We start from the raw sequence: 26,620 nt of genomic DNA, 5'->3' as shown, positions 1-26,620 counted from the left end.
GTCAATAACATCGTGTCGCAGAACAAAATAAGCTCAACCTTGAGAGGTTGGCTCACTTATCTTCCAGATCCTTCTCACTGGGATCACCGATACCATTATCATTGATGGCGAAAAGGCAATCACTCTCTGGAAGACAAGGGCTATCATAAATCTTGCAAATTCGAGTCTCCCCACGGCCCTTCTTCAAACTGAGTCGAGTGGTACTGGCGTGAGCGATAATATTACCACCAATGGGCTTCTTAGGGTCTGGGTTAAACATGGCACTGGGGCCACCATCGACTTGGGCAACGACCTGGTTCGTGATCACGACCGCAATACCAAACTCATCTGCAAGACGTTGCAGCGTACGCATGAACTTAGCCAAATGGGTCTGTCGGGAGGCAAGCTCACCACGACCGTTGAAATCCGTTCGGTACAAAGACGTCGCCGAGTCAACCACCAGAAGAGAGAATCGCGTCTCACACATCATCTGAGAGGCCTGGTTGAGCAGTTGGAGCTGGTGGTCCGAGTTGTATGCTCGTGCGTATGCAACATTATCCAAGACCTCCTCGCCAACAAGACCGTATCTCTGTGCGACCGCAAGCAATCGTACTGGACGGAAAGTCCCCTCTGTATCGATGTAAAGACACTTGCCCTCACCACCACCCATATCAAAAGGTAGCTGGCAGGTCACGGCGAGAGTGTGACAAATCTGACTCTTTCCCGTTCTAAACTCTCCGAAAATCTCAGTGATCGAGCCCGTTTCGATACCACCCCCAAGTAATGTGTCAAGTCGCTTAGATCCCGTTGTGATTGAGATGAGCTCGCTTCTCCGGGCGTGCATTTCGGTTGCCGTGGTGAATCCCATAGGGACCAGTTTTGAAGCTAATTAGCGCGTTATCATTAGCAAGCCAATCTCCGATGTAAATCTGTAGTCTAGCGTAGAAGATGGCTTACCTTCTACTAGGATCTTGGTGGCCTTTTGTTCTGAGATACCCTTAATCTGTTCCAACAACCGCCTAGGCCTATATGGATACGTATTAGCTGGATTGATATGAGCATGGAGATGGGTATAGCAGAGCTATTGCCGGAGAAAGCCGCAATGAATGTGTAGCTGATGGATACGTACGTGTATGCGATAGACTCGACAGTGTTGTACCCTGCATCCACGAACAATTTGATATCCCTAGCAGTCAAGCCGGAAACACCCTATAAGAGAAAATTCAGTATGAAAGTCCCACTGTCTGCAGCGAAAGCAGATCGCCCTGGCATTCACTCACGTCGAGCGCAGAAAGTGGGGTTGGGGCACCGGGGCCAGGAAGCCCATTCTCATCGAATTGCTCTTCTCCCTCCATACTAGCAGTAATATGCTTCAGTCTTCAATGTTATCAGGATGTTAATGCCTGTTTGGCAGGGTCTCTCGACTCGAAAACACGGATGAGTATCCACTCAAAAGACGCGTTTGGGTGAGATGAGTACCTCGATTTGAATACCAAACGAAGCCACAGATCTCAATTTATCAACAAGCAAGCAGGAAGCTTCTGATTGTAAAAGGTTTGAAGGGTCTGAATCATCCGATTGTGGCAAAAATCTCAGGATGACTCCCAAGTCAACAAAAGTGGACGCGTCAAATGGATCGCGAGATCACGTGGAGTGCTGCCTTGGGCCATTCCGGTTTGGGAGCAAAAAGCATGGAAGTGCATGAATCTATCTATTCTTATAACTCATGTAGGTGCTCAGGGTCTTCAATGAATCGGGTCAATTGCTGTACGCTCTGTCGATCGAATGCCAATTGTTTGATATGCAATAATGAAAAGTGTAAGAATACAAATCCTGCAAAGCACTGCATGCTGAAACCCCATCAGTCCATCAAAACATATTCTCGCAATGTTCTTCTGAGCCATAAAACCCGAGTGGAAATCTACCCATGAGCTGCCGCAACACCAGATCAAAACCAATGCTAAATGTCCGAGCAAAGGCAGGTACTGAAGGTCTTTCAAGGTTTATCCCGATCAATTCGGTTTCCTGGCGAGACAATGATATTTTGAGAACCAACCTACTGCTGAGCTCCGGAAGAGTTAACCCACGGACGGAAAGGACGAAGCAATGACCTCCGAAATCGTCTCTGATACTGGCGCAGAGCCGGATTGAACTCCAGTTGCTCGGATGGCGGTCCCGTTTGGATATTGTCGTTGAATATCTGGCTCATTCTGCGTCGGAACTCTTCGGATGACCGCCGGCGAGGACGTTCTATAATTGAGGCACATTAGTTTTCCGTTTCAATCCCCAAATCATGGAGTTTGACTTACTCATAGATTGTGAGCTCCGCTTGGTCTCCGACGAAAGACCAGAAGAGGACGAACTCAAAACGGGGACATAGTCTTTTTCTTCATCGGCACCATCCAATCCTACTTGGTAGTTCTTTGTGTCGGGATGAGATGTTGCACCGAATATTCTCATAGGGAGGCTAGCACGCTTTTTGGTTGTTGTGTCATTCATGCCGATCAGAGACTCCTCTCGTGCAGGCGATATGCGAATGGCATTCGGCGTGGGTAGACTGGCTCGACTATAGAGTGCACCGGGTCGTTGATTCTCATAGGTGAAGCCTGCGGAGGCTAGATCGAGCTCGGAAACGACTGCACGTCGGGCAGCCGGTGGGATAGGCTGTGGGCTGATCATGGGTCTCTGAGATCCCGTTGAGGACATGGGGGTGTCAACAGTCCTTTGCAGCACCCTTGGCGCTGGAGTGACCGGCCGACTATCAACTGGAGTTGCAGGTTGGCATGGGCTTTGTGTGGGCGTGTTAGGATCTGAGACCCAGATTCCTTCAACTTCTATTCCTCTTTCCAAAGCTCTGGCGCCGAACGGGATGTCATCCTTGTGCAGCATTGGGTACACCTCAGCTTCTTCCTCTCGTTCTTTCGCCTCTGCCGCGGCGTATTTGCTCATCATCCAGCGATTCCAGCCGAGGACGCAAAAGGCATAAAGGAGCACCAGGCCCTGCAAAGCTTGTCAGTTGTGCTTTTGGCATTCTCAAGGAGTCACATACGATCAGCATGGCTAGTACCTGTCAATGAGAATGGTCAGGAAGGATTGTCCGTGATTATAGGTGGTTTACTTACCACGCTCAGCTTCTCCCATAGCTCCCAGTCCACCCAGAATTCCATGGCTGGTCACTTTGAGATGTGCTTGGGCTTTACCGTGAAGGACATCCGAAAACGAGTCTGACTTTATTTGGCATGGACAAAAGATAATCACGGATAAAAAGAGAAGATCGGAATGAGTTATCTTTCAGGGATGAGAGCAATTGCGATCTGTTTGGGGTTTGAGAGAACAGAGAAAGGGCCGCAGATGGCAGGAACGGGTTAAGCACGTATAGATCCAGACTCTCCATCTCTGGGCGTTTCTCCTATTGACATTTTTCTGCTTTCACTCGTTGTCTCCATAAAATTTGCAACTACAATATTATTTGCATACTATTTGAATACTTCATTGTATATGTTCGCTGATTAGGTATATGAAGGTATAAAACGCTACATACAACACTGGATCACAAAAAAAAAAAAAAAAAAAAGGGGAAAAGGGAATTGGGGCAACCAGGATAATGCTGATACTAGTTCCCATTGCTACAGAAAATGGAGAGCAAAAAAGAAATCTCTCCCTCGGGGAATCGAACCCCGGTCTCCCGCGCTTATCGGTTTTAATGACAAGCGGAAATCATCACCACTAGACCAAGGAAGACGGTGATCGAGTTAACTCGACCATTGGCTGGTTGATGAAGATATATACTTGATTTGACATTATGAGCAAAAACTTAATCAGCAGTGTTTTGTTTCTTTTCTCCTCATTATCAATTGTCTCGAATGATTTATGGTTGTCGCTTCCCTTTTCCATTATATACGTAGGTTTTAAAAGAGTCTGGGTGTGATAGGAGCAACCTTGGGATCTGGGAAATCGGCTCTCGGTTATATATTTTGAAGATCTCCCGACGCAACCCAAACAAACCCGTTTACGTCCACTTCTCTTGATAGAAACACTGCATTGAACCCCAATCCCCAGCTCCAGTAACCATGTATCCTTTCAACTGAGGAGACAAATACCCACTTGAGCGAGACTGACAGCCCTTTTCGGGCGGATAGGTCTGTCCTAACCAATCCTCATCCTTGCAGTGCTTGTTTTTGAAGAACAAACATTGGCCTTGTGTGATATACCATGACCTAGGAGCTACGAGCTTACTGGTGGAACAGGTGTCCCAATGAAGCCCACGATTAGTCCACCATCGACATGATGTCTTCGTATCCGCAATTTCGGTCTGTTTATTGTCCTTGAAAACCAAGCAGTTTCCGGCCGTCTTTGATTCGTGTCCGTCGACAGTGAAGTAATCACCTTTGCACTTGTCGTCTGTATAGATTGTAATCTGCCAACTGTGTGCCGGATTGAAACTGCTTGTGGTTTTGGTCTGTGATGTCCTGATTGATTTGATGCTGGTCGTGGTTACCTTCGGTTTCTCCGTAGTATGTGGTTTTGTGGTAGTGGTACTCTTTGACCTGGTACTCGAAGTGGTAGTCTTTTTTACAGTAGTATTTCGCACAGTAGTGTTGGAAGTTGTCTTCGAAGTGGTTTTTGCCACGGTCGTTTTCGAAGAGACCTTTGAAGTAGCTTTTTTAGTTGTAGTTTCCTTCAGTGTACTCTTCACTCTGCAGTTGGAGAGACACCCTTTGCTCACATCGCAAAAGCTCGAGCTAGTACCGCATTGACCCGAGGCACCACACTGAAGATGTAGTTAGAAGAGATCACGGGCAATTTGGATAATTACTGAACTCACGCATTGATTCGAAGGACATGGATTTAGAGAGGCGAGATCTGAATATTTGCCAGGGCGCCCTGTCCCGGGAACCTGAGGACCGCAGATAGCACGTGGGAGAGCAACCGGCATAGGAAAGGTACCGGAGCTGAGACACACAAAATCGCCTTGCTTGATATTGGCACACCCCGACCAGCCCCAGGCCCCAGTATTCCAAGTCTCGATATTGCTGGTCGTAATTTGATAGCGCTCAGCAAGCTTTGCGCAGGTTTCACCCTCCTGAATTATATAGGTGTGGCAGACACCATCACCACCCGGCGCGAATGCAGCGCGCTTGGGGAGTGAATGACTATGAGAATTTTCAGCGGCATGCCCAAAATGGGCTGCTGCAATATGGACAAGCAGCAGGGAGAGAAGGATACGGATAGAATTCATTGCATTGACCCTTGGATGCAAATATTCCAGGGAGGAGATTAGACCATCCTTTATAAATACTTGAATATCCAGGGGAAAAAACGAAATTCGAGATGACCGAGTTTCATTAGCATGGGCACCTTCGAGACATGCACTTGAAACATGAATCACCGAGTTAATTTCATTGTTCAACTGCAGACCCCGGGGGCCCTGCGAGGCTCTACCTGATGAATATGAACAATGAATCTTCAACAAAGACGATATCCAATCCCACATCACAACATTTATGGTTTACCCTTTGTGCCGTTAACAGGGTGTTCAATATTGAGTAGCATTGGTGGGAATATAATCAATCTGTAAGCCCCAGTAAATGATAGTCACTCACATCAGGATTTAGACCCAGCAAGAGCTACAATCCAAAGGAAAAGCAACGGAAGTCTTGATAGAGAATGTGTGGAGTCCGATTCGGAAGAATATAGAACAGAGCAAGACCCCAAATTCTGGAGAGAGCTGAAAGAAATTAATTGACAAGTGAGAGAGACCTTTGAGAACAAAGATCAATAGACTTCCTGACACTCGCGCGCCTGGCGGCACTATTGAGACTCTATCCTTAAACAGTGTTCAATAAGGCTTGTGGAGTCACCTATTTCCTATTCCAACACCAGAGGCAAACAAGCTCTTTCAACTACCAAGTCATGCGAGAGTCCACGAGGGGGTTTTCTCTGCTATATTTATCCCGATGACACATTGATATCGGGGAAACAACCCTTCGGAGATAGGCGGATTTATTAGCAATAGTTCAAAGTGAGCGGATCTCTATGGGCAAGCTGTAGCAAATCGTATCCATTTGATAAGACTCAGACAATCATGCTACCAACTCCCAGGTGGTTTAAAACATAGACAAAAATTCAAGCGCCGTGGCTTGAAGGACCCGGGGGCTTGAGTGAATTGTGCTGGACTCTTCATATAGGCATAACTCACCTCGAATCTTATATTTTGTTCCCAAAGAAATTGCGGCATCACTATCCAATAGTTTCAAGCTGAGATTCGGAGATTACCATCGAATGAAGTTAGCGTCGACTAGCTTGTCTGCACGCAAAGTCCGCACGAGTCACCCGAGAACTCCGACGCGGGGGATATTTCTTCTTACGAGGTGAGTTTAGGTGGGAAATATGATTATATCCTGTTCCTGGAGACAAGATTCTGTTCATATTATACATACTCGCACACCAGACACATCCTGTGTGACTAGCTATATTGTGAGTATCAATAGTATCTAGGAGTAAATACGTGCATCCACGCTGTTCAAAAGTCCACAATTATCCACTTCTCCCGTCTTTTCTCCTGGGCATTGTTGCTTGTCGAAAGCTTGGCACTCTTATCACTGACAGGCTAATGGCTAGACAACAAGTCTATATTGGCTTCTAAGCCACAGTCACATCAAATTGCTATTGCTTACTGAGAATTGTCACCGGTGCGCCCTGAATAGAGCGATCACTTCCTTATTGGTTTTGAGTTAACATTCTGCATCTCCATGCCACTGGTTAATCTATATCACTTCTCCTCACTTCATCAGTCTAAGCTATGTTGGCTTGGAACTTCTCTAGGCTCCGTCGGAAATCCGGAGGGTTGGAGCTTGGATCAGTTTAGCGTGCACGGAAGACAGACAACTTTATTGGATTCATACCCTGGTCTTTGCTGAGTATGAGTGGATGCGATGCACAAAATAGCCCCGAGCAACCGAAGTATCTCTGCCCTGAAGTTGTGAGTAGTGACCTGGTTAAAGTGAAATTCTTCAGCCCACAGTCTATCCTGAGTTTATGCATCGGTCTCCGACGGCATCAGGAGATATGAGGCATTCTTCTGCTTCTTCAAAGATGGCGATGTTACATTTGAACAAGATACGCAATGAATGCGCATTAGCTCGAGTGCTTCCAGATGATTGTCCTGCAATTTCCAATGAAGCTATAACTATACAACATGGCTATATAAACGGACAATTTCCCTAGGGTTATTTTGACATCCACACAGTCAATCTACTTCTTTCCCTCAAACAGTTTCATCATCTACCTCACAGAATGAAGTTCTCGGCTACTATCCTCAGCGCAGCGCTGCTCACAACGTCTGCCATCGCAGCCCCTCTCACCGAACGCCGCGCAGCCCGCAACGCTGCCCGCGCTGATGGCAGAGCTAGCCGAATCAGCCGTCCTCCTTACAAGCCAGACACCAGAGAGCTTCTTTCTCTGAACCGGACCACCCACGAGGATTACAGCACCAACTGGGCCGGTGCTGTCCTTATTGGCACCGGATACACCTCTGTCACCGGTCAATTCACCGTTCCCACCCCGAAACTTCCTTCGGGTGCCTCGTCCAGCGAGCAGTACTGTGCCTCCGCCTGGGTCGGCATCGACGGTGACACTTGCAGCACTGCCATTCTCCAGACTGGAATTGATTTCTGCATCCAAGGAAGCACAGTTTCGTATGATGCCTGGTACGAGTGGTATCCGGATTATGCCTACGACTTCAGTGGCATCTCAATCTCCGCTGGAGATGTGATTGAGGTTACTGTGACCGCCAAGTCCAAGACTGCCGGTACTGCTGTCGTCAAGAATGTGACTACAGGCAAATCTGTTACCCATACTTTCACTGGTGGGAATGATGGGGATCTGTGCGAGTACAATGCTGAATGGATTGTCGAGGACTTTGAAAGCAATGGCGAGCTGGTTCCCTTTGTCGACTTTGGAACTGTGACTTTCACGAACGCAAAGGCTACGACTGGTGGAAAGTCTGTTGGCCCCTCTGGATCCACTCTCATCGACATCAAGCAGAGCAACAGCATCTTGACCAAGTCTTCTATTACTAGCAGCAGTGTTACCGTGAGCTACATCTAAGCTCAGATCAAATGGCTTGATCAGCCCCTGCAGCAGCTTGGAAACGCAATACTTCATCGGTTGTTGAAGGTGGAATATAACTTTGGGAAGGAAGAGGTATTTTGGCAAACAACGGGAGATAAATGTTTCTTCTTATTTGTGATACATACGTTGGAAGCAAATAAAATTTGTTTTGTCTTGATTAACTCAATGAGCTTGTTGCATATAAAGGGGAGCTTTGTTGGCATAGTTGCGCATCAGTGTAAAACCCCGGGTAGAGCCAGGCCTGACAGTATAGTCAGCGATGGTATGTTCAGATGGATAGATACCAACAATGAGTGACTCAAAGCGCACCCTCAGATAAGCTAATATTATTGGTATTACGTAGTGGGCAGTACAAAATTACTTCTATGTAAGTGGGAGGAAAGTCAAGCAACATTATACAATAATATTTCTGGTGTTGATGGTCTGAACTAATATAAATCAAATGAAGGGTGATAATAGTCACTGAATCCTTGTATAAGCATTACACTCAAATCAGATCCATTGGATTAGAGAGTCTGCCTTAGTTCAGATTGAGTGGCGAGACACAAGAGAACGAGTTCAGCTGCGGGAGCTCGAAGGCCTCAATCATTCCTGGGAGAGAGATTAGTATGAAGTGAACCGTAAGATAGTAATAGTACTCACCGACGATGGCCGCCCACATGCCCAGCCCACACATCGAGAGTGATGCCAGGGCGAACAAAACATGCCAAACGTTGATTGCGATTTGGAAAGGACCACCAGAGAAGAAGCCACGGATCCATCTTGCTGCCGCCGTTTCGGTCCGGAGCACCTCTCCAGTCGTCGGGTTGAATTCTTCACCAGCCTCCGCCCGAATCGCATTCTTTTGGATATCAAATGCAAGGGCAAACACCGGAGGCATGGTAAATGTCAAGTTCAGGAGCATGGAAGCAGAAATTACGCTGACGAAGCCAACATAATCGGGAACGCCTGCGGCGATAAGGAATGCGATTGTCCACCAGGCTGGGACAAGAGAAGCATAGACAATCTTGCCAACGCGCGTGTCGAGAGGAGGGAAACGGAAAATATCAATCAGGATGTTATTGTAGACAATCTTGACTCCAATGTTGCCGTACAGACCTGCACAGATGAGAGCAGCAACCAAAGAAACCATGTTTCCGACAGTCTGCCATGCGTAAATGCTGATACCTTGATAACTCGGGCTGTAGCTGTACTGTCCCTGAAGATAGTAGACCACACAGCCGTAAGTGAGATAGACGCTGTAGATGAAGAATTGGGCTCCCCACATGGCCTTGATAAAGTCTCGAGGCCGGCGCATTTCGGCCATGAATTCAACAAACAGCTGTGCACCTGCATAAGCCAAGACACCAGAAAGCATGCCATTCACGGATCCAATGAGTTTTCCTGGAGGGATATAGCTGTAATGCATGATCGGCGGGTAGTTACCATCCTTGTCGGGTGTGATCGTACTTCTGTCAACCACGCTGCCAGCAGACCCGAGGGTAGAGATTTTGTAGTTCGGTTCAGACACCGCCATCACACCCATCGACATGAAGATGACAAACAGGTTCATCCACACTGCGAAATTTGCAACCCAGCCATATGCTTTGAGAGTTCTGATCTGAGAGATAAAGAAACCAGCACAAGCAAAGATGACCGGGCAGGCAACATAGCACAGCCGGAACTGCGAAACCTGAGACAGGTTTTGGCCGAAACCGATGGTGACTTGGCCCACGAGTAAGAGCAACGAAATTGCCTGGCAGACATTGGTAAGATGGCGGCCGAACCGACCAAGAGTCCTGAATCCGAGATCACCATAGTTCTTGGCGGGGAATTGATAGCTGTCCACGCCAAGGTAGACGCGCCAAAGGAGATACCCAGAGTATCCCGCCATGAATCCGAAAACAGTGTAGAAGGCAATGCCTGTATCCCGATCAGTCAACTCAGTCCCTCAAGATGTACAAGAATGAACGGATCTCACCTGCTCTCCAACCTAATGTGCCCATCGCATAGCCCGAGCCGAATGGGCCTAAAATATCCGTGGTAATCAAATAGAAACCTGACAATATCATGAGCCCTGAGTTCCAATGTAAGATAAGATATACTTGGTGACTTACAGGCACCCCATGAAGCAGACCTAAGCGAACGGCTTGCATTTGCCCATTCCTCATCTGTAATGGCAAGTCTCCTCTCGGGATCTGAAAAGTCTTTCTCGGTCAAAGTCGAAACCGGTTCCTCGCTTTTCTTCCCTGTGAGAAGCTGTAGCACATTGAGCGCCGGAGGCTCTAGAAGGTCTTGCTCCGCTCTTGTCTTCTTAGAGTAATAATGGTACTCCTCAAAGGTAACAGTTGGATCATAAGCCTCACGAGCCTGTGGTTTGATTGGGTTGCTTGACACCGACTCTCGGGGGGATCCGGGGACGAAAGAGGCCTTTTTTTCGTCCAAAGGGAACTCCATTTTCACGGATGGACTTTCAAATGAGAAGGTAGAATGTTAGGATCAGTACAAAGAAAGTGGGTAACATTGACTCTTTTAATGCCATGCACCCAAGCGCGGGGGATAAGCATTCTTATCATTGGGGCCCATAATTAATTTATTTTGATTTGTAGAACAAGCATTCCTTCGGAGTGTTGTCGGAGAGAGACGCTGATTGTCTTATCGTGGACTGGCCAGTACCAGCACACCGGGTTTAAGCTGCCAATGAGTTCTGATTGCAACCTCACGATTCAGGATGCATTGATAACAGGTTCTGATAATTTCCTGCCTGATTAGGTGGCACTAAAAAGAAAAGCCCTGAAGGGGCCATTGAGCGAGGCTCCGGTAACGGGATCAGGTTCTCTCCGAAACCTCGGTTCTATTATGTGCCTGAGGTATGCATGGGATAACCACAACCCTACCCCATAATAGGTTCCATACTTTACATTCATACACTACATTTATGGATGTCCAGAAAGACTCTGTCCAGAGAAATACGAAGCCCATTTCAAGATCCCTAAATGCAATCCAAGAGACTTGACGTAACCGTAGTGGTAATACAGTTTCGGTCCTAGCATTAACATGACAAAGCTTCTCATATTTTCTGCAATGTCTTCTAGATTGCTATGAGGGCTTGACTCTGAAGTTCAGACTATTTCCAGCTTGCTCAATCATATTAGAGCAATATACCATGGTGGCAAGTCAATTAGGATATGGGTTTCGAAGGTAGTCTCTTGGCTGGGTATAAGTTGTTTTCGAGGATCATATATAGACCTGATTTGGTACATTATATTTGCTCTCTCTATCCTCCGACAAAATCATTGGTTCTTCCGTCTGTCTTCTTAATAATGCTGTCCTGTTCACCCAGTTCCGGCCTTCCCTTAGGGATTTATGACAGATGGTCTCAAGTTGAAAAATTTAGATTATACAGTTCTGTTAGGCCAGGAACAAAAAAAAGAAAGCAAAAACATACAACAGTGAGGATTCGCTGGTGGTCACCCACCCAACTACTAACTCACCGGCGTGTGGCTTAAGTACGGCTGAGCGGACGGGAAGCCCTGTTTTCCACACCCTATGGTCGTATGTGGTGAATGGAGAATAGGAAAGAGACATAAGGTAAAGACAATGGTTGCAGAAAAGTAGGCAGAAATGGTATTCGCAATGGTGTGGTCGACGAACTTGAGGCATTCAGTGGCTTCATATAGTCAGACGAAGATGCATACAACGAAAACAGCAAAACAAGCGCAGAAAAGGCTAAAACGGCAGTATTGGTTTCTCATACAAGTGCATGATCACTATTTTCTTCTGTATAGAGACAATCAGGGAAATGCGCCCTATGAAAAATTTAGCGCGTGAACCAGGCATGGAGTGTGGTGTGTCGACTTACCAGAAATCCCCATCGAATCCACAATAATCAGGCACCATCCAGTCAGCGGGGGGTAACTGGGTATTTAGTTGTGTAGATGATGCCTCCATTCCGAGTGTATTCAGCGGTTGTAATAGCATGTCCACAACAGACTGCAGAGAGCGTTTGGCCTGAGAAAACAATTTAAAATTCCCGTCACTGGGACTATGTAGAATATCCATGTGCGCGATCAAAACAGAAAGATTCTCGATTACTCGACGTCGAGACGGTGGATCTAGTTCCTTGAACCGACACCGGGATGACGGCTGGAGAAGGTATAGTGCGAGGGCTCCGGCCGCTGGGAGCGCACACGATGCAACCTATATTATCTACTCAGCTCACCAAAATCTCGTAAATTGTTCAGGGTACATACTCTCCAGGCTAGGGATATAAAGCCAAGGTTTGGCAGTTGTTCGCGTCGGATCAAGGCATCGTTGACCGAGCAAATCAGTTCCAATGCCGATCGGAATAAGCTTGACTGTTGAATTCCATGGCGCCATGCTGCCCATTCGATCAAAAATGCAGACTGTAGATATAGCAGCCGAATCATGTGTAGGCACTCCATTTCTGCGCGGGGCCTTTGGATATCCCAAAGTTCATGAGATGGGACCCTGAGAAAGGACGGGAGATTCTCCCATGCTTCGTTGATTTCGTGGTGTAGGTTACTGTGAACGATGAGTTAATTGGCTGTATGAATTGAGACAAGTGACGCACATTATCCGCCTTTGCATATTAGATATGTTCCCGCCCAGAAGTAGTTCCAATGTCTCTTCTCGAATCATTGCCGTAACGGTTGACCATCGCATAACGGCGCTCAGTCGAATGTGACCCTCCGAATTCCATCCAGCGTGGTCAAGCTTTTCCAGCTCTGCACTCAGAGCAGAGTCCGAGAGAGAATAACAGTTTTCGTCAATATCAAGGGGCAGGTTGATACGGCAAAAATTCTTGCTCATACGCGGTGGCCGTCCGAGAAATGTCGCTAAGCTGATATCGATACTGTATAAGCGGGAAAAGATACGCTTTCGCACTTCAAGCAGAAAGAACGGAATGTCGCACGCTTCTTGGATGCTCTCGTGAAGCCCAGCGGCAAGTAGAGCACAGGCGGCGTCGTTGAGTCGGCGCCATGTTTTAAGACCTGCCAAATTGTCATTTTGATGCATAAGAAGGCGGAAAGGGGATTGTAGCGTACTTTGATCTCCGTAAAAGACAGACTGCACCTGGAATGTCTGATACAGAAACAGGATATGAACGTCATTGAGGACGTCCAATGCCTCGCAAAATATTGCACATCTGTTTCCAAATTGAATCAGGTTCATCTTCAGGGTTTGTCGTTCTTGTTCTGTTCGATACAGAGTATATGGTGCACGAAACTCAGTTGCGGCAATACTGTGTCGCTCGTCAGTCTTGATATCCTAGAGGAACAGCAATCTCATATTCCAGCAAGCATACCCCACAAGTGTCAGGATTACTCCCATTGTCTCCCAGCGGAGATTCGGACCTGTATACTGGTCGATGAAACCTTGTAGCGTCATTAAACGATGTATATCCACAGCACGACTACTATTTTCAAACAGACGCTGCGATAAGGCCAACAGATCAGATCGTAAATTTTCCGACTGCTGTAAGGTGACAATTTCTTTAATGATTGCATCAGCGAATGGCTGAATGAGGAATGCGCCGACATGCGACTCGAGTCCATTTCCCTTCCAGTCAACGAACAAACGCTCAATGACGTTATGTATTTTAGAGCTGACAAGTGCTTCCAACAGCTGTGCGCCCTCAATTGTCGAAGCGTTGTTCATGAAATGAGCCGTAGAATAAGCTGGCCCCTCATCATCCCGCCCGACCGGAAGCAAGGTCGAACTAACCTCCAGATTCCCAAGCAACATGGTTTGCTGGCGGACGTTACCCAATAGTGAATCCAAAGAAGAAGAGCCCTGATAGCCTGTATTTGGGTGTCTGTTTGGTGGGAGTGTTGGCCGAATAGCTTCCAGCATGGATGTAGAGCTAAAAGACAGCTGTCTGGGATTATCGTCAGACAACTGGATAGTGGCTAGACTGGTCAAATTAGAACCACTTACTGCATCCCCGAGGATTGGGCTGTGAGGGAGGGTCGACTCCGCTTGAATGCATTCTTTCTGTAGACGCACTCATGGGGGATGTCGCGCCCAACACATCGAGCGCAAGGGTGCCTATGATCACAAGCTAGTTTAGACAGTCGACAGGGCTCACAGGATGCAACTCTTGGTGGTCGCTGTGCTCTGGAGGGTTTTGAAACGGACATCTTCAGACGTAGAAGAATTGGAAGGGGGCGAAATGAGAAGCGGGGACCTCTCTCCTTATCCGAGAGCGTGTGAATGTTTTCATGTTTTCATGTTGAAAGACCGAAATGACAGAGATTTTATTTAAAAAATATTTTTTTTTTATGATTTATCAATCTTCAATGAAGGTAATGGACCATCCCAAGTGGGTTGTGTTCTTCCCTCCCAATAACTCTCCACAGGTCGTGAATCCATCTCACCCCGTATCTGAGCCGACACAATCTCATTTTCCTCCCAAACACGCAGAATATTCAATCCCACCAGCTTTCGCACCTGCTCATCGGTTGCACCACGTCGCATCACAGCTTCAATGAGCCTCGGATATGCCGAGACATCATCGATCCCATTAGCAACTCCGGGTGTCCCATCAAAATCACTGCCTAGGTCGAGTTAGAATGTGCTTTCTTAATTACCACGGATATCTCACCAATTCCAACATGATCCCAGCCAGCGACGGTGGCAGCATGAAAGATGTGATCCACCACATCTTCTAAACCGGCCTTTTCCGGATTGTCGGGGCGAATGAATTTGTTCGCAAAGAATATCATGATTAGACCTCCATTGTGCGGGAGCATGCGAAGAACGTCGTCAGGGGTATTTCTCAAGGTCTTGGCAAGTGCATAACACGCCGAATGAGAGAATATCACCGGTGCCCGAGTCACAGCGATGACATTTCGCATTGTTCGGTGAGATGTGTGGGAGAGGTCTACCATCATGCCCAGTCGGTTCATTTCACGGATCGCATCACGTCCAAAATCACTCAGTCCACTGTCCTTGCCTGTTTTGGTCACTGTTGTGGCTGCAGTTGCAAATGGATTGTCGCAATTATGAGTTAGAGTGATATAGCGCACTCCGAGATCGTACATTTGCCGGATTACGGCAATGGATGAACCGATCTGGTGAAGTCCTTCAGCACCGAGCATGGAAGATATTTTCTTCGACTTGAATGCTTTTCGAGCACATGCTGCTGTTTCGCAGTATTGCAGCGCGCTGTATTCCGCTACCAAGCGTTTTGCCACATCAATCTGCTCAAGGGTATCCCGAACGCTATGCTATAAATTGGATCGTTAATACCATTCTTCAACCGAAAGGATTGCAAGTGGTCATTACATTTGGATCATCAAGATGAAGTATTTGGGGACACTGGTCTCGCTGTTAGTCCCAAATATTGCGGGCCCCAATAATCAACGAACTTACCTCTACAAAGACCGACCAAAACTGCCCACCCACTTTGCCTTCCCGCAGCCGCTTGAGGTCCGTATGAGATGCGAGTCCTGCAATACCGTCAATATCGAAATTTTATGGCACTATCAGTTGACGTGGAAACCATACCCTGACTAAATGGAAGATTGCCGCCATAAATTTGGTTGTTGAGCTGAAGTCGAACAAGAAAGGGCAGATCATTATGTCCGTCTATGAGAGGTATCTCCGACAACACCTTGGTCGTTCGAGCCGCAAAGTCCAATGGATCAATATCTTGATGCTGTATCAGGCCTCTTGCTCTTATCGCAACCCATAATACTATAGAGATGGAGCCAATAGCGACAAGCCTGAGAGGATTCCATGACCTCGCTTTTTGTGCCTTGAACACAATCACCTGATTTTGATTCGCATTCGTGTTATCCTCACACAACAATGACCCGGGTGGCCAGTGTGTCGCGATTGTATCCGAGCGATTCATGGAGGGAAAGAGAGAATGACAACTACGCCACGGGAGCTTGAGATATCGCCCGAATCCCTTGATAAGAGAGAAAATCAAAAATTTAAATCACGCACTTGTTCTGCCGTTGAAGCGAGATGTCGTTTGTCCGAACGTTACGTTTCGGACAGAGTCCGGAGCGTTGCAGATATCTTATCGGTCATTCAATACGAGATGCAGATACACCGATGAGTCTGCGATGATCTTGACCAATCACTTTGGCCTTATTATTGTGGGGAAGTTCCCGTGTGAAGTGCCGTCGGAGAGAGTACGGAGAACGACAACAATTCTCCGAGTGGGTACAGCCGTTACTAGATACCCGTTGCAACGCTGTAGCGTGCATAAAACCGACAGTATAGCACGCTGAGAACATGTATCAAATCGGGTTTCCAGAACATCATGCTTTCAACTCTTGCAAAACAAGTCACCCTTGCACTGCTCTTGGGAGCTGCAAACGCCCTTCCAAGTTCCAATGCGATCCCCAAGCTTGATACTCGCACACCCGTGCAGCACGGCTACATCAACGTTGTTGCCGCAACACTGTGGACAGACTCCAGCAAGCCACGCGCAATTGACGAACCGGCTTTGACAAACCCGGTGCAACTGGAGAAATGGCTCAGCTCTATGAACTTGACGGATTTCCGTGATCTCACCGGTAATAGTCGGACTCAGACGCAAGCGCTGTATGGTGCACGGGTGGAAATCCTCGACCACCAAGGCGGTTGGTACGAAGTCGCCGTACCGGGCCAAGCAACACAGAAGAACAAATTGGGATATCCTGGCTGGGTTCCTGAGTCGCAGGTGTCGTTTGATCATCACTACGGAAAGCTGCAATCAAGCAGACCATTTGCTATAATCGACAAGTCTGCTACAGTTCCGCTCTACCGCGATCCTGGTTTGAAGTCGAAGCTCACGGATATCAGCTACGACACCAGGCTCCCCGTCATCAGGGAGAAAGGATCCGTCATTGAAGTTGCAATTCCCGGTTCTCGTCCGGCTTTCTTGGCCGCCCATGACGCTTCCGTCTACAAGTCTGCGTCGGACATCCCTTACCCGACCAGCGTTGATCTGATCAACACGGCCAAATTGTTCCTTGGTCTTCCTTACCTCTGGGGTGGTATGTCGGGATATGCCTTTGACTGCTCGGGTTTCACGCACACGCTCTACCACTCGCATGGCATTTCCATTGCCCGTGATGCGGATGCACAGGCTGACTTCACTGGTCACGGCACTCGAGTTGAGAAGGCTGATTTGCAACCGGCGGATCTGATGTTCTATGCGGGCAATGTCAGCGACCCAAGCACAATCTATCACGTTGCGATGTATATCGGGGAGGGACAAATGGTGGAGGCATATGATGCAGGAACCCCGGTGAGAATCACAGAGGCTCGTTTCGGCGACAACTACTGGGGAGCAGAGCGGTTCCTAGAAAAATAAAGGGTCTTTTAGAAGGATGTTTTAGGAAACTGAACAGTGGTGGTGTCTCGAACATGCAGAATATTTCGAATTCTTGAACAGTTATTCATTTTAAGATGGGTTTTCGCTCGACGATAATTATCTGATAACTCCCCTCATTATATTTCTCAATACAATCTAAGTGAGTTAGATGCGAATTTAGGTGAGCCTAAGACGAACATATAATCTGGAAGCAGAGATGCAAGGATAAAACTTTGTAGTAGCATAATCGATAACTAATAACTGTTTCGCTGAAAAAACAGCCCAAGAAGATAGTATATATGTTATAGGCCACATAACCCGTAGGTTTTAGAGAATGACATCTTTGTTGCATTTGTTTGTCTACATGTTACTCAAAATTTGAGTCGACCTCTTCTGTAGTGGTTTATTAGTGACTTGTTTGAGGACAACGTATCTAGCATTGGGCTCTTGTGAGTAAAGCTACTGTCATTATTGGGCTCACTCAGACTTCGTTTGCTATAGAAGTATGATCATACAAATTTCCGGTCCAGTCTTCGCCATTAATCGGACTCGCTCCTGAACCCATACTTCTTGAGCGCGTGGCCGCACAATAGACACGCACGAGGCTCCTCTCCTGGAATACAATCACCATAGTATTTTGCCATAGCGTCTTTCCAGTATCCATTTGGTGTGGTAGTAGTGCAATTCGTGGAGAAGAGGCCACATGGTAAATTGACAACATGCATCACAAACTGTAGACTGCGGCGACTGCGGCAAATGGAAATACTGTGTGTTTTATAACAAACCATCGTAATCTCTGTCTTTGATTTCCAATAGATTATGCAACTTCCATTGATTTCTATCATGTCGTCTCTTCTACGATTGCCTGAGTGGCGTATCGCCGAATAAGTCTGCGCTTTGGAAATCAATGTCCGGATAATCAAGCAACCGCAAAGGAATGCTTGCCTCCAAAGATAGCGTAGAATCCTGGTGTTCGACCAAACGCTTCTTTGGCATTGACATTGGCACCATTCGCAAGAAGATATTTGAGTAGATTGTCATTATGATTCAATGCTACCCAGTGCAACGGTAGAAATTGATATGGATCGCGGGTGTTGGGGTCAACTCGTTAGTCTTTCAGATCTTTAAAAATATCATAGAAAGCCGAAGAGTGATATGGTAGACGTTATTCTATTACAGAGCCTATCAAGCTCCACTTGATCTCATGTGATTCTGCTCCATGCTTGACGTGCCTTCTTCTTCCAACCGGAGGTTGTATAAGCCAAAACCTCGGATTTGTCCTAATTCACGTTCAAATCCCTGAGAACATCTCGACAGCCTTCTAAAAATTATCTGGACGTCCACTTCATGTTGCTTGTTCAACCCGTCGGCGGGTATGTCATGAATGTCATGAAGGCCGACCCACACTCATTTGATCCTATATTTGTTCCATGTTTCGGTATTATTTATTTCACTCAGCGAATGCCTGGAGTAATTTATAATCATACTCTTCTGAGGTTGCCTTGAACTATTTGGGGGCTTGGGAGAAGCACTCCTTGAGATCGTCAGCGAGCTTCAAGATTGCCAAAAGATCCCCGACGCTGTAACCGAAGCTCATCTTCTATACAGAAACACAGTGTATGATCTTTCTGATCAATTCAATAATGTGTTAAGGGGGGATAAAACAAGCCTCATACGATTGACTGATTGGGGAGAAGAAGTCGATCGCTGTAACCCACGACGGCGGCGCAAATGAAAGCAATTTACTCGCCCTAGCGCGTTCAACACAACCTCGACAGACCCATGCATAATTGGGCTGCATGCAAATAGAAAGGAACATCTATCTCCTATCGAGCTTCTACCATTCGTACTCGCCGATCTTTCTTCGGATCATCATACCCACTGCCTGATTAGGTCAATCTATAAAAGGGGGGAATACAGAGAAAAAGGGAGGAAATCGCTTTGGAGCGTACAATAAAGAAATATTTAGATATACATATGTAAAGAGATAGATGGAAAACCCACCAAAGGGCCGAAAATGTGATGAAACATGGTATTCATCGGGTAGCTGATTGATATCACAGACCCAGGCCAGCTGCTGTGAACAGCGAGTAGAGCAATTCTGTCAAGAATCAGCTGATTGGGTGGTATCGTGTGTCAACTTCTAGACTTTCAGTTTGTTTGTCGTCGAAATTGTGGAACGAGGCTGCAGCCTGGTCTATCTCGTGGCCCCCGGACGTGAGATTCTTGGCATTGGGGGCCGGGGCCATGAAGTGGTTCCAGATTTCCAGCTGGTCCTTGCAAACGGAAAGATAATCCGAGAATTTAGACAGTAAGTCAGCCTGTGTGTTTGATAGGATGGTGTTTAGCTGCGTGGCGGATGGGTTGAAACAGTGGGGGTCCGTGCCTGTATTTCGCCTCGAGGCGACAACAGGCGTTCATTTGCACATATATGCTGTATAGCCATACCTGATTGACATGACCTGCACTCTTTTGTAACTCATGAGGGCTTACTCCGTTAAAGAAGTTGCGATATTGATCTTCTATATCCACCTTCCTATTTAGGCCTAGTTCACGATATTACACAGCCCTATCGTCCACGTGATCTCTATTGTCCTATTGCCTGTGTATGGCTGTGTATATCCTGCCCTTGAAGGCATAACCCGAAATTCCAAAATTGGAAAGTCCCTGTGTCTTGAATGGACTTCAGAAGAAATTAGGTGAGTCTGGAAACTTTTGCAGGTGGAATTTCGAAGCCGTCACAGGTCCGGATACACTCGGGAGACGTGAGAGACCCACTAAGCCCCTTGTGGGGGTCTTGGCAGGTACTACCGTACACCCACTACGTACATCGATGTATACACAACCGTTGTGCAGTATACGGTCACATTCTTCCTCACTCATTCAGCTTTCCTACCACGACAACTATAAGAGAAGATACACTGTCTAGTAGTTAGAGTTTTCGCTTGATAGATGATCTCATAGGCTAAACTTGCTTGGCTACAAATTACAGGGCCAGGATGGAATACGCTTGGCAAATATATATGTTGCCGCCCCCAAAACGCCTCTGCGGATCAATTAACATTCGTATACTAGTGCTGATTCTGCACGAGCCCCCAGGTAGATCAAGTATCTCCTCCATTGCAATCATGCGTTGAATGGGCGTTGGTACCTTACGGATGTGCACACTCAATGTAGATCAGGGGGATTTTCAGCCTCTAGAAAACAGCCTCCCCCCATAAGCTGAATTATTCAGCTTCTACAAAGTACAAGTGGGTCGAGTATGATACATACTACTCCGCACATATATCACAAAGAAAGGGGTATACACTTTGGCACAAGTTCCGCTTAGGGAAAGATATCAATCCTTGCTTTTGAGCGTATAAAGCCCAATGACCAGAGATCTTTATTCTTAGAGTGATAATACTAGGCGGTATGATGAGTAGAAGCTGAATCTGTGAGGAAAACACGTTGCATGTACTAGGTCTCTTTGGCAATTGCTCCAGGGCCGTATGAGGCTTGCATCAAACACCAATATAATTTTCTGTGTAGTACGGAGTAGATTGATATGAAGTGCACCTATCACCGAAATTACCCCATTCTTGCAGCCTTGGCACCGGAGCCTATATAATGCTATATCCTATATCCGTAATGATTACTCCGTACATACAGCATAGTCTGGCTTTGAGGCCGGTAGCCATGGGGGGCCATTTTCAAAAGAAGGAACTGCCCCTGTGTAATCTGGTGCTTGGGTCTTGCATAGCTCTTCTTGGGTTCCATCCTGTTCTGGCCCTTCATGTCGATCCTGTAATACGAGGAGGGAATGAAGGGAAATTTAGTTGGGGCCAAAAGCCGAACATTTATAATAATATCTATAAATTGGCACCATTTGCCTGAAATATTCAGAAATACAGCGCCGATCAACTACAACCGTCGAGGAAGCCGGCTTTTTGTATCGAAAAAGTATACACTATTAGTTGTCACTCTGATTAAATCGCTATCATGCGTTTTATCTCGGGAGTTTTAGCGGCACTTGGTGCGTCTTTCGCCTTCTATGTTATGCCGTGATACTTATAGCTAACGACTGTGTTATCAAGTGGTGACAACAAGCGCACTGCCAAAGCGGGCATCAGACCGTATGCAGTGGAATGAGACATGCGTGGGCATTGAAAGCAAATCCAAGGAAAACTGGAAAAAGACGGAGATCGGCGAATGGTTCATTGTTTCGTACGGCTTCTCTATCCTTAGTGTGGGCGAGAGATAATGGGCTTCAAGTCTAACAAATACTCTAGGGCAAATGCAGAGGACATCTACACCAAGGATATTCAAAAGACGATCCAGTCTTGGGATCACCCGCCTAGCCTTTATGGATTCTATTGTTCCCCAATGAGCCACTGTGACGCAAACCTGGACAAGGACCAATGCCTCGAGCCACATGCCGGCAGCCGACCTGGGCTGTATTTTTTGATGTGGTCCATCGCCAACTTGAACAATTGGATGGTGTCTGTATTGGAAGCAGTAGATCACACAGCTGGTGTGGCTAACGGCCTTGCTGCTGATTTGGTCAAGAACTTTGCCACAAATATGGAAAATATCGTAAGTCGATGTCCATCTCAGCTTCAGAATCATGCCAGTCGCGCTAACTAACACCACAGCCTCTCGTCAATGCCGGCCCCTCCATGGCTGCAGGGTTCTTGGGTAGTCTTGCTGCAATTTTCCCGCCTGCTGCCGCAGTTGGAGGCCTCGGTTCAGGCCTTGCGACCGTTGGATCTGGCATTCTCTCCCTTACCTCCAATAATAAGCCTGTTGAGTTGTACGTCAAAAGCTCAATATGACCTAGTCTCTTCTGTTCGGGGTAATGCTAATAGGTCTTCTTCTCTCACATAGGGAACCCAAATTCAACGACTTTGCCAATATCACCACGTATATTGCCAAGGCCTCGGAGGGAATGCAAAACAGCATTGAGACATACACCCGATGGCTTCTAACATCAGTCCCATCAAACGACCGTTCCAATGGCATCTATTACGTTGATGATCCCAACTCTCTTCCAAACGTCCTTCTAAATGGTGATTTCGCGGAGCCCATAACCTCGCCTATCCTCCCAGATAGCATCTACGTCTCCCTCTTCAGTGCCGCAATTGCCATGCTCTGGAGAGGAGAAGCCGCGAGCGTCATTAAAATTACCCACGACGTTCCCTCTTTGAGCAAACCTATCTGTGAAAACGAAGACGTCTTCAAGGGCAACAAGTTTTGCGATAGTGAAGGGAATGCCTATCTTGTGTTCCGCTGGGATGCTAGCTGGAATGACACCCCCTGGCAAAAGGGTGTGGCAGACAAGTTCAAGAAGCTTAAAGGCGTGGACAAACTTGGGGACTACAGACTGACCATCGAGACTGTCGCCAAGGCATCTGAGTATGCGAGCTCGAAGAACGGTGGTAAACCGTACTATGAATGGGACACTAACAGAGTCATCGACCACATGAACGAAGATCCAAATAATAAGGTGCAGTTTTCTGGTTTCAACCTGCCCTTTTGTAAACTTGGCCCTATGTGGAATGGCGGACAGTATGAGCTTCTTGAATCGGACGAATGCGATGCCGAGGTAAGAATTGAAGCTTCACATTTTGTTTTCCTGCTACTAACAGTAACTTGCAGTGTCAAACTATTTGGGCTATGCGAAATTGTTTCCAGACAATAGATGAGGACCATCCTGGTGGCGGCATACTCCACTTCACAAAGGAGTGCGATTTCAGAGATTGCCCTAAAATCTGCATGGGTGGCTTCGCTGGCTGTTGAAGGGAGTCCAGAATTTGCAGTATGAGCTAGGACTGGATAAGGAGGTGACATGAATAGAATACATAATGGTGTACAAAATTTATAGAGTCCCAGCGTATGTGGAGAGAACCTTTGAGGGTTAGCATGAAGACTGTAGCAAAGACAGTGTAATCACTGATCGAGTCCAGATGGATGGCTTAGTTCCACTTCAAGTGATCTTTAAAAGCGGTGAGGGCCAGCTGCAGCTGATCATCTGGAAAGTGTCTCAAAGTTACAATTTCTTCCTGTCCCAACCCCGACATTTGTGAGGTGTTGGAAACATATAACCGACTCCCGACCCGCTTGTCAGACGTCTTCAACATTTTTTCCACCTGGGGCATCATAGCGACATATTTTTCCCTGGTAGCATACTGACCGATAAGTTCGAGCGGATGGCAGGGAGGGAGGAATAATATTAGGTACTAGAAGGCGCAAGTTAATGGCTTATCTTACTCTTCGGGTCACTTAGAGGCAGCACAGTCAATGTAGCTGGTGCACGCCGAGTAATATGGGAGAATTCTTCAAGCTGGATATTGTATATTTGTATTAATGAAGGCTTGGTCTCATTTCAGCAACGACATGGACACATCGTTCGGCTTAAGCAAGTTATCGAACTTCACAAGATGGGTTCCGAGCTGATACTTCAACTGACTGCGTCGACAATAGCATCAATTTGCTGCGGAGCAAGTCTTGCTTTCTAGCTCCTATCGATCGAGGCTATGAGCTTGCGAAGAGTGAGCAAGGAACCAGTCATCTCCAGTCAAACTGTTATAGGTGGTTTCATCTTCCTGGGATCAATTGCTTCCATGCGGCTAGGGTTTTTGCAAGTAAATTCCAAGGACGGTAGGTTACTTATTTTGCTGAACCCAATTTCCTCTCTAACCGTATATCAGATTACTCTTTGTCGATACTACGGTAGGATATCGGAGTATTCTGAAGCAAGGCGACCTAGAATGGATGGAAGATGAGATTATGTAATGAACCACGCCAAATATAATACAAGAATGTCTATGATCTCCCCGCCTAAAAAACAAGAAGAACCAGATCTATAGATAGTGTACAAAGTCGTGCCTTATTCTAAGCGCCAGTAATTCTCAGAACAAATTCATATACGCCAAGCGTAATGATGGCTGAAGGCAGAGAGCGGAGCATGTGAGGCGCTAGGCCTCCATACAGACCTGCCATACCTTCTTCTTTGGCGATGGTACGGAAGCATTGCAACAGGCCTGTGTATTTGGCTTGACCACGCTCCATAGGTGCCTGGCGCAGTCGTGTTCGGATGACCTGGGAATGTGAGTGAGCGTGAAACTTAGACAATTGCCTTGAAATGACGTACCTCATGAGGATATGTGATTAGACCTGCCACAAGCTTAGCGGAAGACGCGGCACCACTCGTACTAACCCAATGGGAAACCTCGTCCCAGAAGGCAGTCCTTGGCTTCCCCTCGGTAGCTTCTAATGACCGGTGGAGCCTGGTTTTCAACTGCTCATAGAGCACCAAGTGTAAAGCCGTTTCAATTGAGCCGAGATAGCTTGCGCTCAATCCTCTGTAAAATCCACCCAATCCCTCATTTCGCATGACTTGCCGGATACAATCTATGCTATTTCGATATCGTCGAGTCGAGGGACCACCGGTGTGCGTTTGTGTTTTGTCAAGTTGCAACCTTGTTTTGACAAGCCATATTGGATTTGTTGCTGTGGAGGTTGCTAGTCCTGCGCAGATTGCAGCTTGCGCATGGATGAAAGCAGAATCTTCTTTGTGTCCCATGAGCTGAGCTCCGATACGTTTGCAATTGCCGTATACGTAGAACTTGATTGCAGTCGCTGGGACTACACCTGCCATGCTTGGCCCGAGGCCTCGAAAGAATGCTCGCCAGCCTTCAGCGCGATAGATGGAGCTGATAATCCGCAGCGTTTTATGATTTGATCGTTGAAGAGGTCGTGATGTTTGAGGAAGCTGGTTTGATTGAGGAGAGACATCGGTGCCCCTATTCGGGGTTTGATAAAAGTCGGACTGCAGACGTGTTCGCAAGACATCGAGGGGAGAAGTCACTATTGCGGTAGCCATTCCGCCGCTCCTGGATAGCTGTCAGAAGAATCAAGATGATACCAGCCGGACAAGACATACGCGCCTGCAAGAAGGTGCACCCAAGAGCTAACGGTCTTTTTTTCCGCGAAAGGAACAGAGACACTCTCTTTCCCTCCATCTGTATGACCTAACCGAGCCTGAGTATTTCCCTCCATATTTGCGTCGTACATTGATGGAGATGAGATCGCGAAGGGCGGCCTGGTCTCGACACTTTTTTTCGGCGATATGCTTTTCCGCGATCCACGATCCCGGCCCCAGATCACGTGGGTAGTCTTATCATCACGTGGTGAAGAGCTTATCGCAGACCATTGTCCTGAAGCCTCTGGTCATCTGACCGCCTTGGTTGTAGACCCTGGAACACTATTATTGCTTCAACTACGGAGTAGAAGGGAGAGACTGCTACATCTTGAATCCTCGTCATACTTTTTAGGAAATTAACTTTTTTTGCCAGCTGTGATCAACCCCTTTGGACTCCATCAGAACGTAGTATTAAAAATCAATAATTTCACCACAAATACCACCAGTCATGGCTCGCGCATTTCCGTTTGCCTGAACCGAGTCGATTCTGATACTGTTACTTCTTTGCGGTAGTTGGCCTTCTCCCTTCTAGGTCACCCCGTAAAAACCACCGTTTCTGGCTCTAGCCTTTTATGTCATGGCCAACCATCCAATGCTGATGCTCTTCCGTTCCATCATCTTCGCTGCCCAGGCTTGTAGTGCCTTATCCACGACGGCAGGCAGCTCATTGATCGAGGAAAGAATCGTGAACTGTTGCCTCTGGGCCCGCTTGAAAATTTCCCGAATCTCTAACTCTGCCAGTGAGGACTGAGCTTCTGGTGCCGGAAACGTCATCTTTAAAGAGTCTACCGTGCCTTTCTGTCGCCGTCTGGCCTATTACCGCATCAGATAGTCTCAGGTTGTCTTCGTCGCGGGCTCTTGCAATGACGAAGAATCCACCTCAACCTTGGCACCCAGAAATGACAGGCAAGATTATGCTAGAAACTGTTGAGGCATTTACGTGAAATCTAGGGGGAAATGGATCTCCGAGTGGCCATAGCGATGCGATAATAGTGCGGAAGGCCACGATCTTACAGGCTTCTTCGTGGTTTAAATTTGGCCTTTGATTCTTGGTCGCGTGGTAGGCAGATGGTGCCCCCTTCGCCTAAACCCGGGAAGATATATTTGGAGGATAGGAATAAATTGGTCAGAGGCAGTCCATCAGTACAATTTTATTAATGCAGTTTGCAAAATACCACATCCGTGTGACACGATACTGGATTTTTACTGTTCGATTCATACCCTGATGC

The 26,620-nt window shown here is 47.0% G+C and overlaps 11 protein-coding genes across 11 annotated transcripts; 3 read left to right on the top strand and 8 right to left on the bottom strand.

Moving 5' to 3' along the window:
• Nucleotides 1-52: 52 nt before the first annotated feature.
• N7500_008494 (recombinase RAD51) lies at nt 53-1,334 on the bottom strand (the record flags this gene model as incomplete). The annotated part of the gene is made up of 4 exons (XM_056679638.1): nt 53-864; nt 937-1,004; nt 1,109-1,188; nt 1,260-1,334. 4 exons carry the CDS (start codon nt 1,332-1,334, stop codon nt 53-55), a joined length of 1,035 nt encoding a protein of 344 aa, XP_056530010.1.
• Nucleotides 1,335-2,035: 701 nt separating this feature from the next.
• N7500_008493 (uncharacterized protein) lies at nt 2,036-3,146 on the bottom strand (the record flags this gene model as incomplete). Its single annotated transcript, XM_056679637.1, has 4 exons — nt 2,036-2,229; nt 2,289-2,979; nt 3,029-3,046; nt 3,102-3,146. The coding sequence occupies 4 exons, from the start codon at nt 3,144-3,146 to the stop codon at nt 2,036-2,038; spliced, it is 948 nt and encodes a 315-aa protein (XP_056530009.1).
• Nucleotides 3,147-4,762: 1,616 nt separating this feature from the next.
• On the bottom strand, nt 4,763-5,218 carry N7500_008492 (LysM peptidoglycan-binding domain-containing protein; the record flags this gene model as incomplete). Its single annotated transcript, XM_056679636.1, has 1 exon — nt 4,763-5,218. One exon carries the CDS (start codon nt 5,216-5,218, stop codon nt 4,763-4,765), a length of 456 nt encoding a protein of 151 aa, XP_056530008.1.
• A 2,057-nt stretch (nt 5,219-7,275) lies between these two features.
• Nucleotides 7,276-8,088, top strand: N7500_008491 (A4/G1 family peptidase; the record flags this gene model as incomplete). Its single annotated transcript, XM_056679635.1, has 1 exon — nt 7,276-8,088. The coding sequence occupies one exon, from the start codon at nt 7,276-7,278 to the stop codon at nt 8,086-8,088; it is 813 nt and encodes a 270-aa protein (XP_056530007.1).
• A 544-nt stretch (nt 8,089-8,632) lies between these two features.
• N7500_008490 (putative amino acid transporter) lies at nt 8,633-10,548 on the bottom strand (the record flags this gene model as incomplete). The annotated part of the gene is made up of 4 exons (XM_056679634.1): nt 8,633-8,703; nt 8,755-10,014; nt 10,073-10,150; nt 10,209-10,548. The coding sequence occupies 4 exons, from the start codon at nt 10,546-10,548 to the stop codon at nt 8,633-8,635; spliced, it is 1,749 nt and encodes a 582-aa protein (XP_056530006.1).
• A 2,085-nt stretch (nt 10,549-12,633) lies between these two features.
• N7500_008489 (fungal specific transcription factor domain-containing protein) lies at nt 12,634-13,968 on the bottom strand (the record flags this gene model as incomplete). The annotated part of the gene is made up of 2 exons (XM_056679633.1): nt 12,634-13,357; nt 13,421-13,968. The coding sequence occupies 2 exons, from the start codon at nt 13,966-13,968 to the stop codon at nt 12,634-12,636; spliced, it is 1,272 nt and encodes a 423-aa protein (XP_056530005.1).
• Nucleotides 13,969-14,394: 426 nt separating this feature from the next.
• Nucleotides 14,395-15,215, bottom strand: N7500_008488 (dipeptidase; the record flags this gene model as incomplete). The annotated part of the gene is made up of 2 exons (XM_056679632.1): nt 14,395-14,672; nt 14,720-15,215. The coding sequence occupies 2 exons, from the start codon at nt 15,213-15,215 to the stop codon at nt 14,395-14,397; spliced, it is 774 nt and encodes a 257-aa protein (XP_056530004.1).
• A 1,175-nt stretch (nt 15,216-16,390) lies between these two features.
• Nucleotides 16,391-17,428, top strand: N7500_008487 (C40 family peptidase; the record flags this gene model as incomplete). The annotated part of the gene is made up of 1 exon (XM_056679631.1): nt 16,391-17,428. The coding sequence occupies one exon, from the start codon at nt 16,391-16,393 to the stop codon at nt 17,426-17,428; it is 1,038 nt and encodes a 345-aa protein (XP_056530003.1).
• A 3,981-nt stretch (nt 17,429-21,409) lies between these two features.
• On the top strand, nt 21,410-23,206 carry N7500_008486 (uncharacterized protein; the record flags this gene model as incomplete). Its single annotated transcript, XM_056679630.1, has 6 exons — nt 21,410-21,443; nt 21,505-21,634; nt 21,700-22,003; nt 22,063-22,220; nt 22,295-23,012; nt 23,066-23,206. 6 exons carry the CDS (start codon nt 21,410-21,412, stop codon nt 23,204-23,206), a joined length of 1,485 nt encoding a protein of 494 aa, XP_056530002.1.
• A 1,095-nt stretch (nt 23,207-24,301) lies between these two features.
• Nucleotides 24,302-25,468, bottom strand: N7500_008485 (putative mitochondrial carrier protein (Rim2); the record flags this gene model as incomplete). The annotated part of the gene is made up of 3 exons (XM_056679629.1): nt 24,302-24,508; nt 24,561-25,302; nt 25,353-25,468. 3 exons carry the CDS (start codon nt 25,466-25,468, stop codon nt 24,302-24,304), a joined length of 1,065 nt encoding a protein of 354 aa, XP_056530001.1.
• Nucleotides 25,469-25,961: 493 nt separating this feature from the next.
• N7500_008484 (uncharacterized protein) lies at nt 25,962-26,165 on the bottom strand (the record flags this gene model as incomplete). Its single annotated transcript, XM_056679628.1, has 1 exon — nt 25,962-26,165. The coding sequence occupies one exon, from the start codon at nt 26,163-26,165 to the stop codon at nt 25,962-25,964; it is 204 nt and encodes a 67-aa protein (XP_056530000.1).
• Nucleotides 26,166-26,620: the final 455 nt, after the last annotated feature.

This window comes from Penicillium coprophilum (assembly GCF_028826855.1).
Source record: "Penicillium coprophilum strain IBT 35676 chromosome Unknown utg000005l_segment0_segment0, whole genome shotgun sequence".
NCBI lineage: Eukaryota > Fungi > Ascomycota > Eurotiomycetes > Eurotiales > Aspergillaceae > Penicillium > Penicillium coprophilum.
This window is presented reverse-complemented; position numbering and strand designations above follow the sequence as displayed.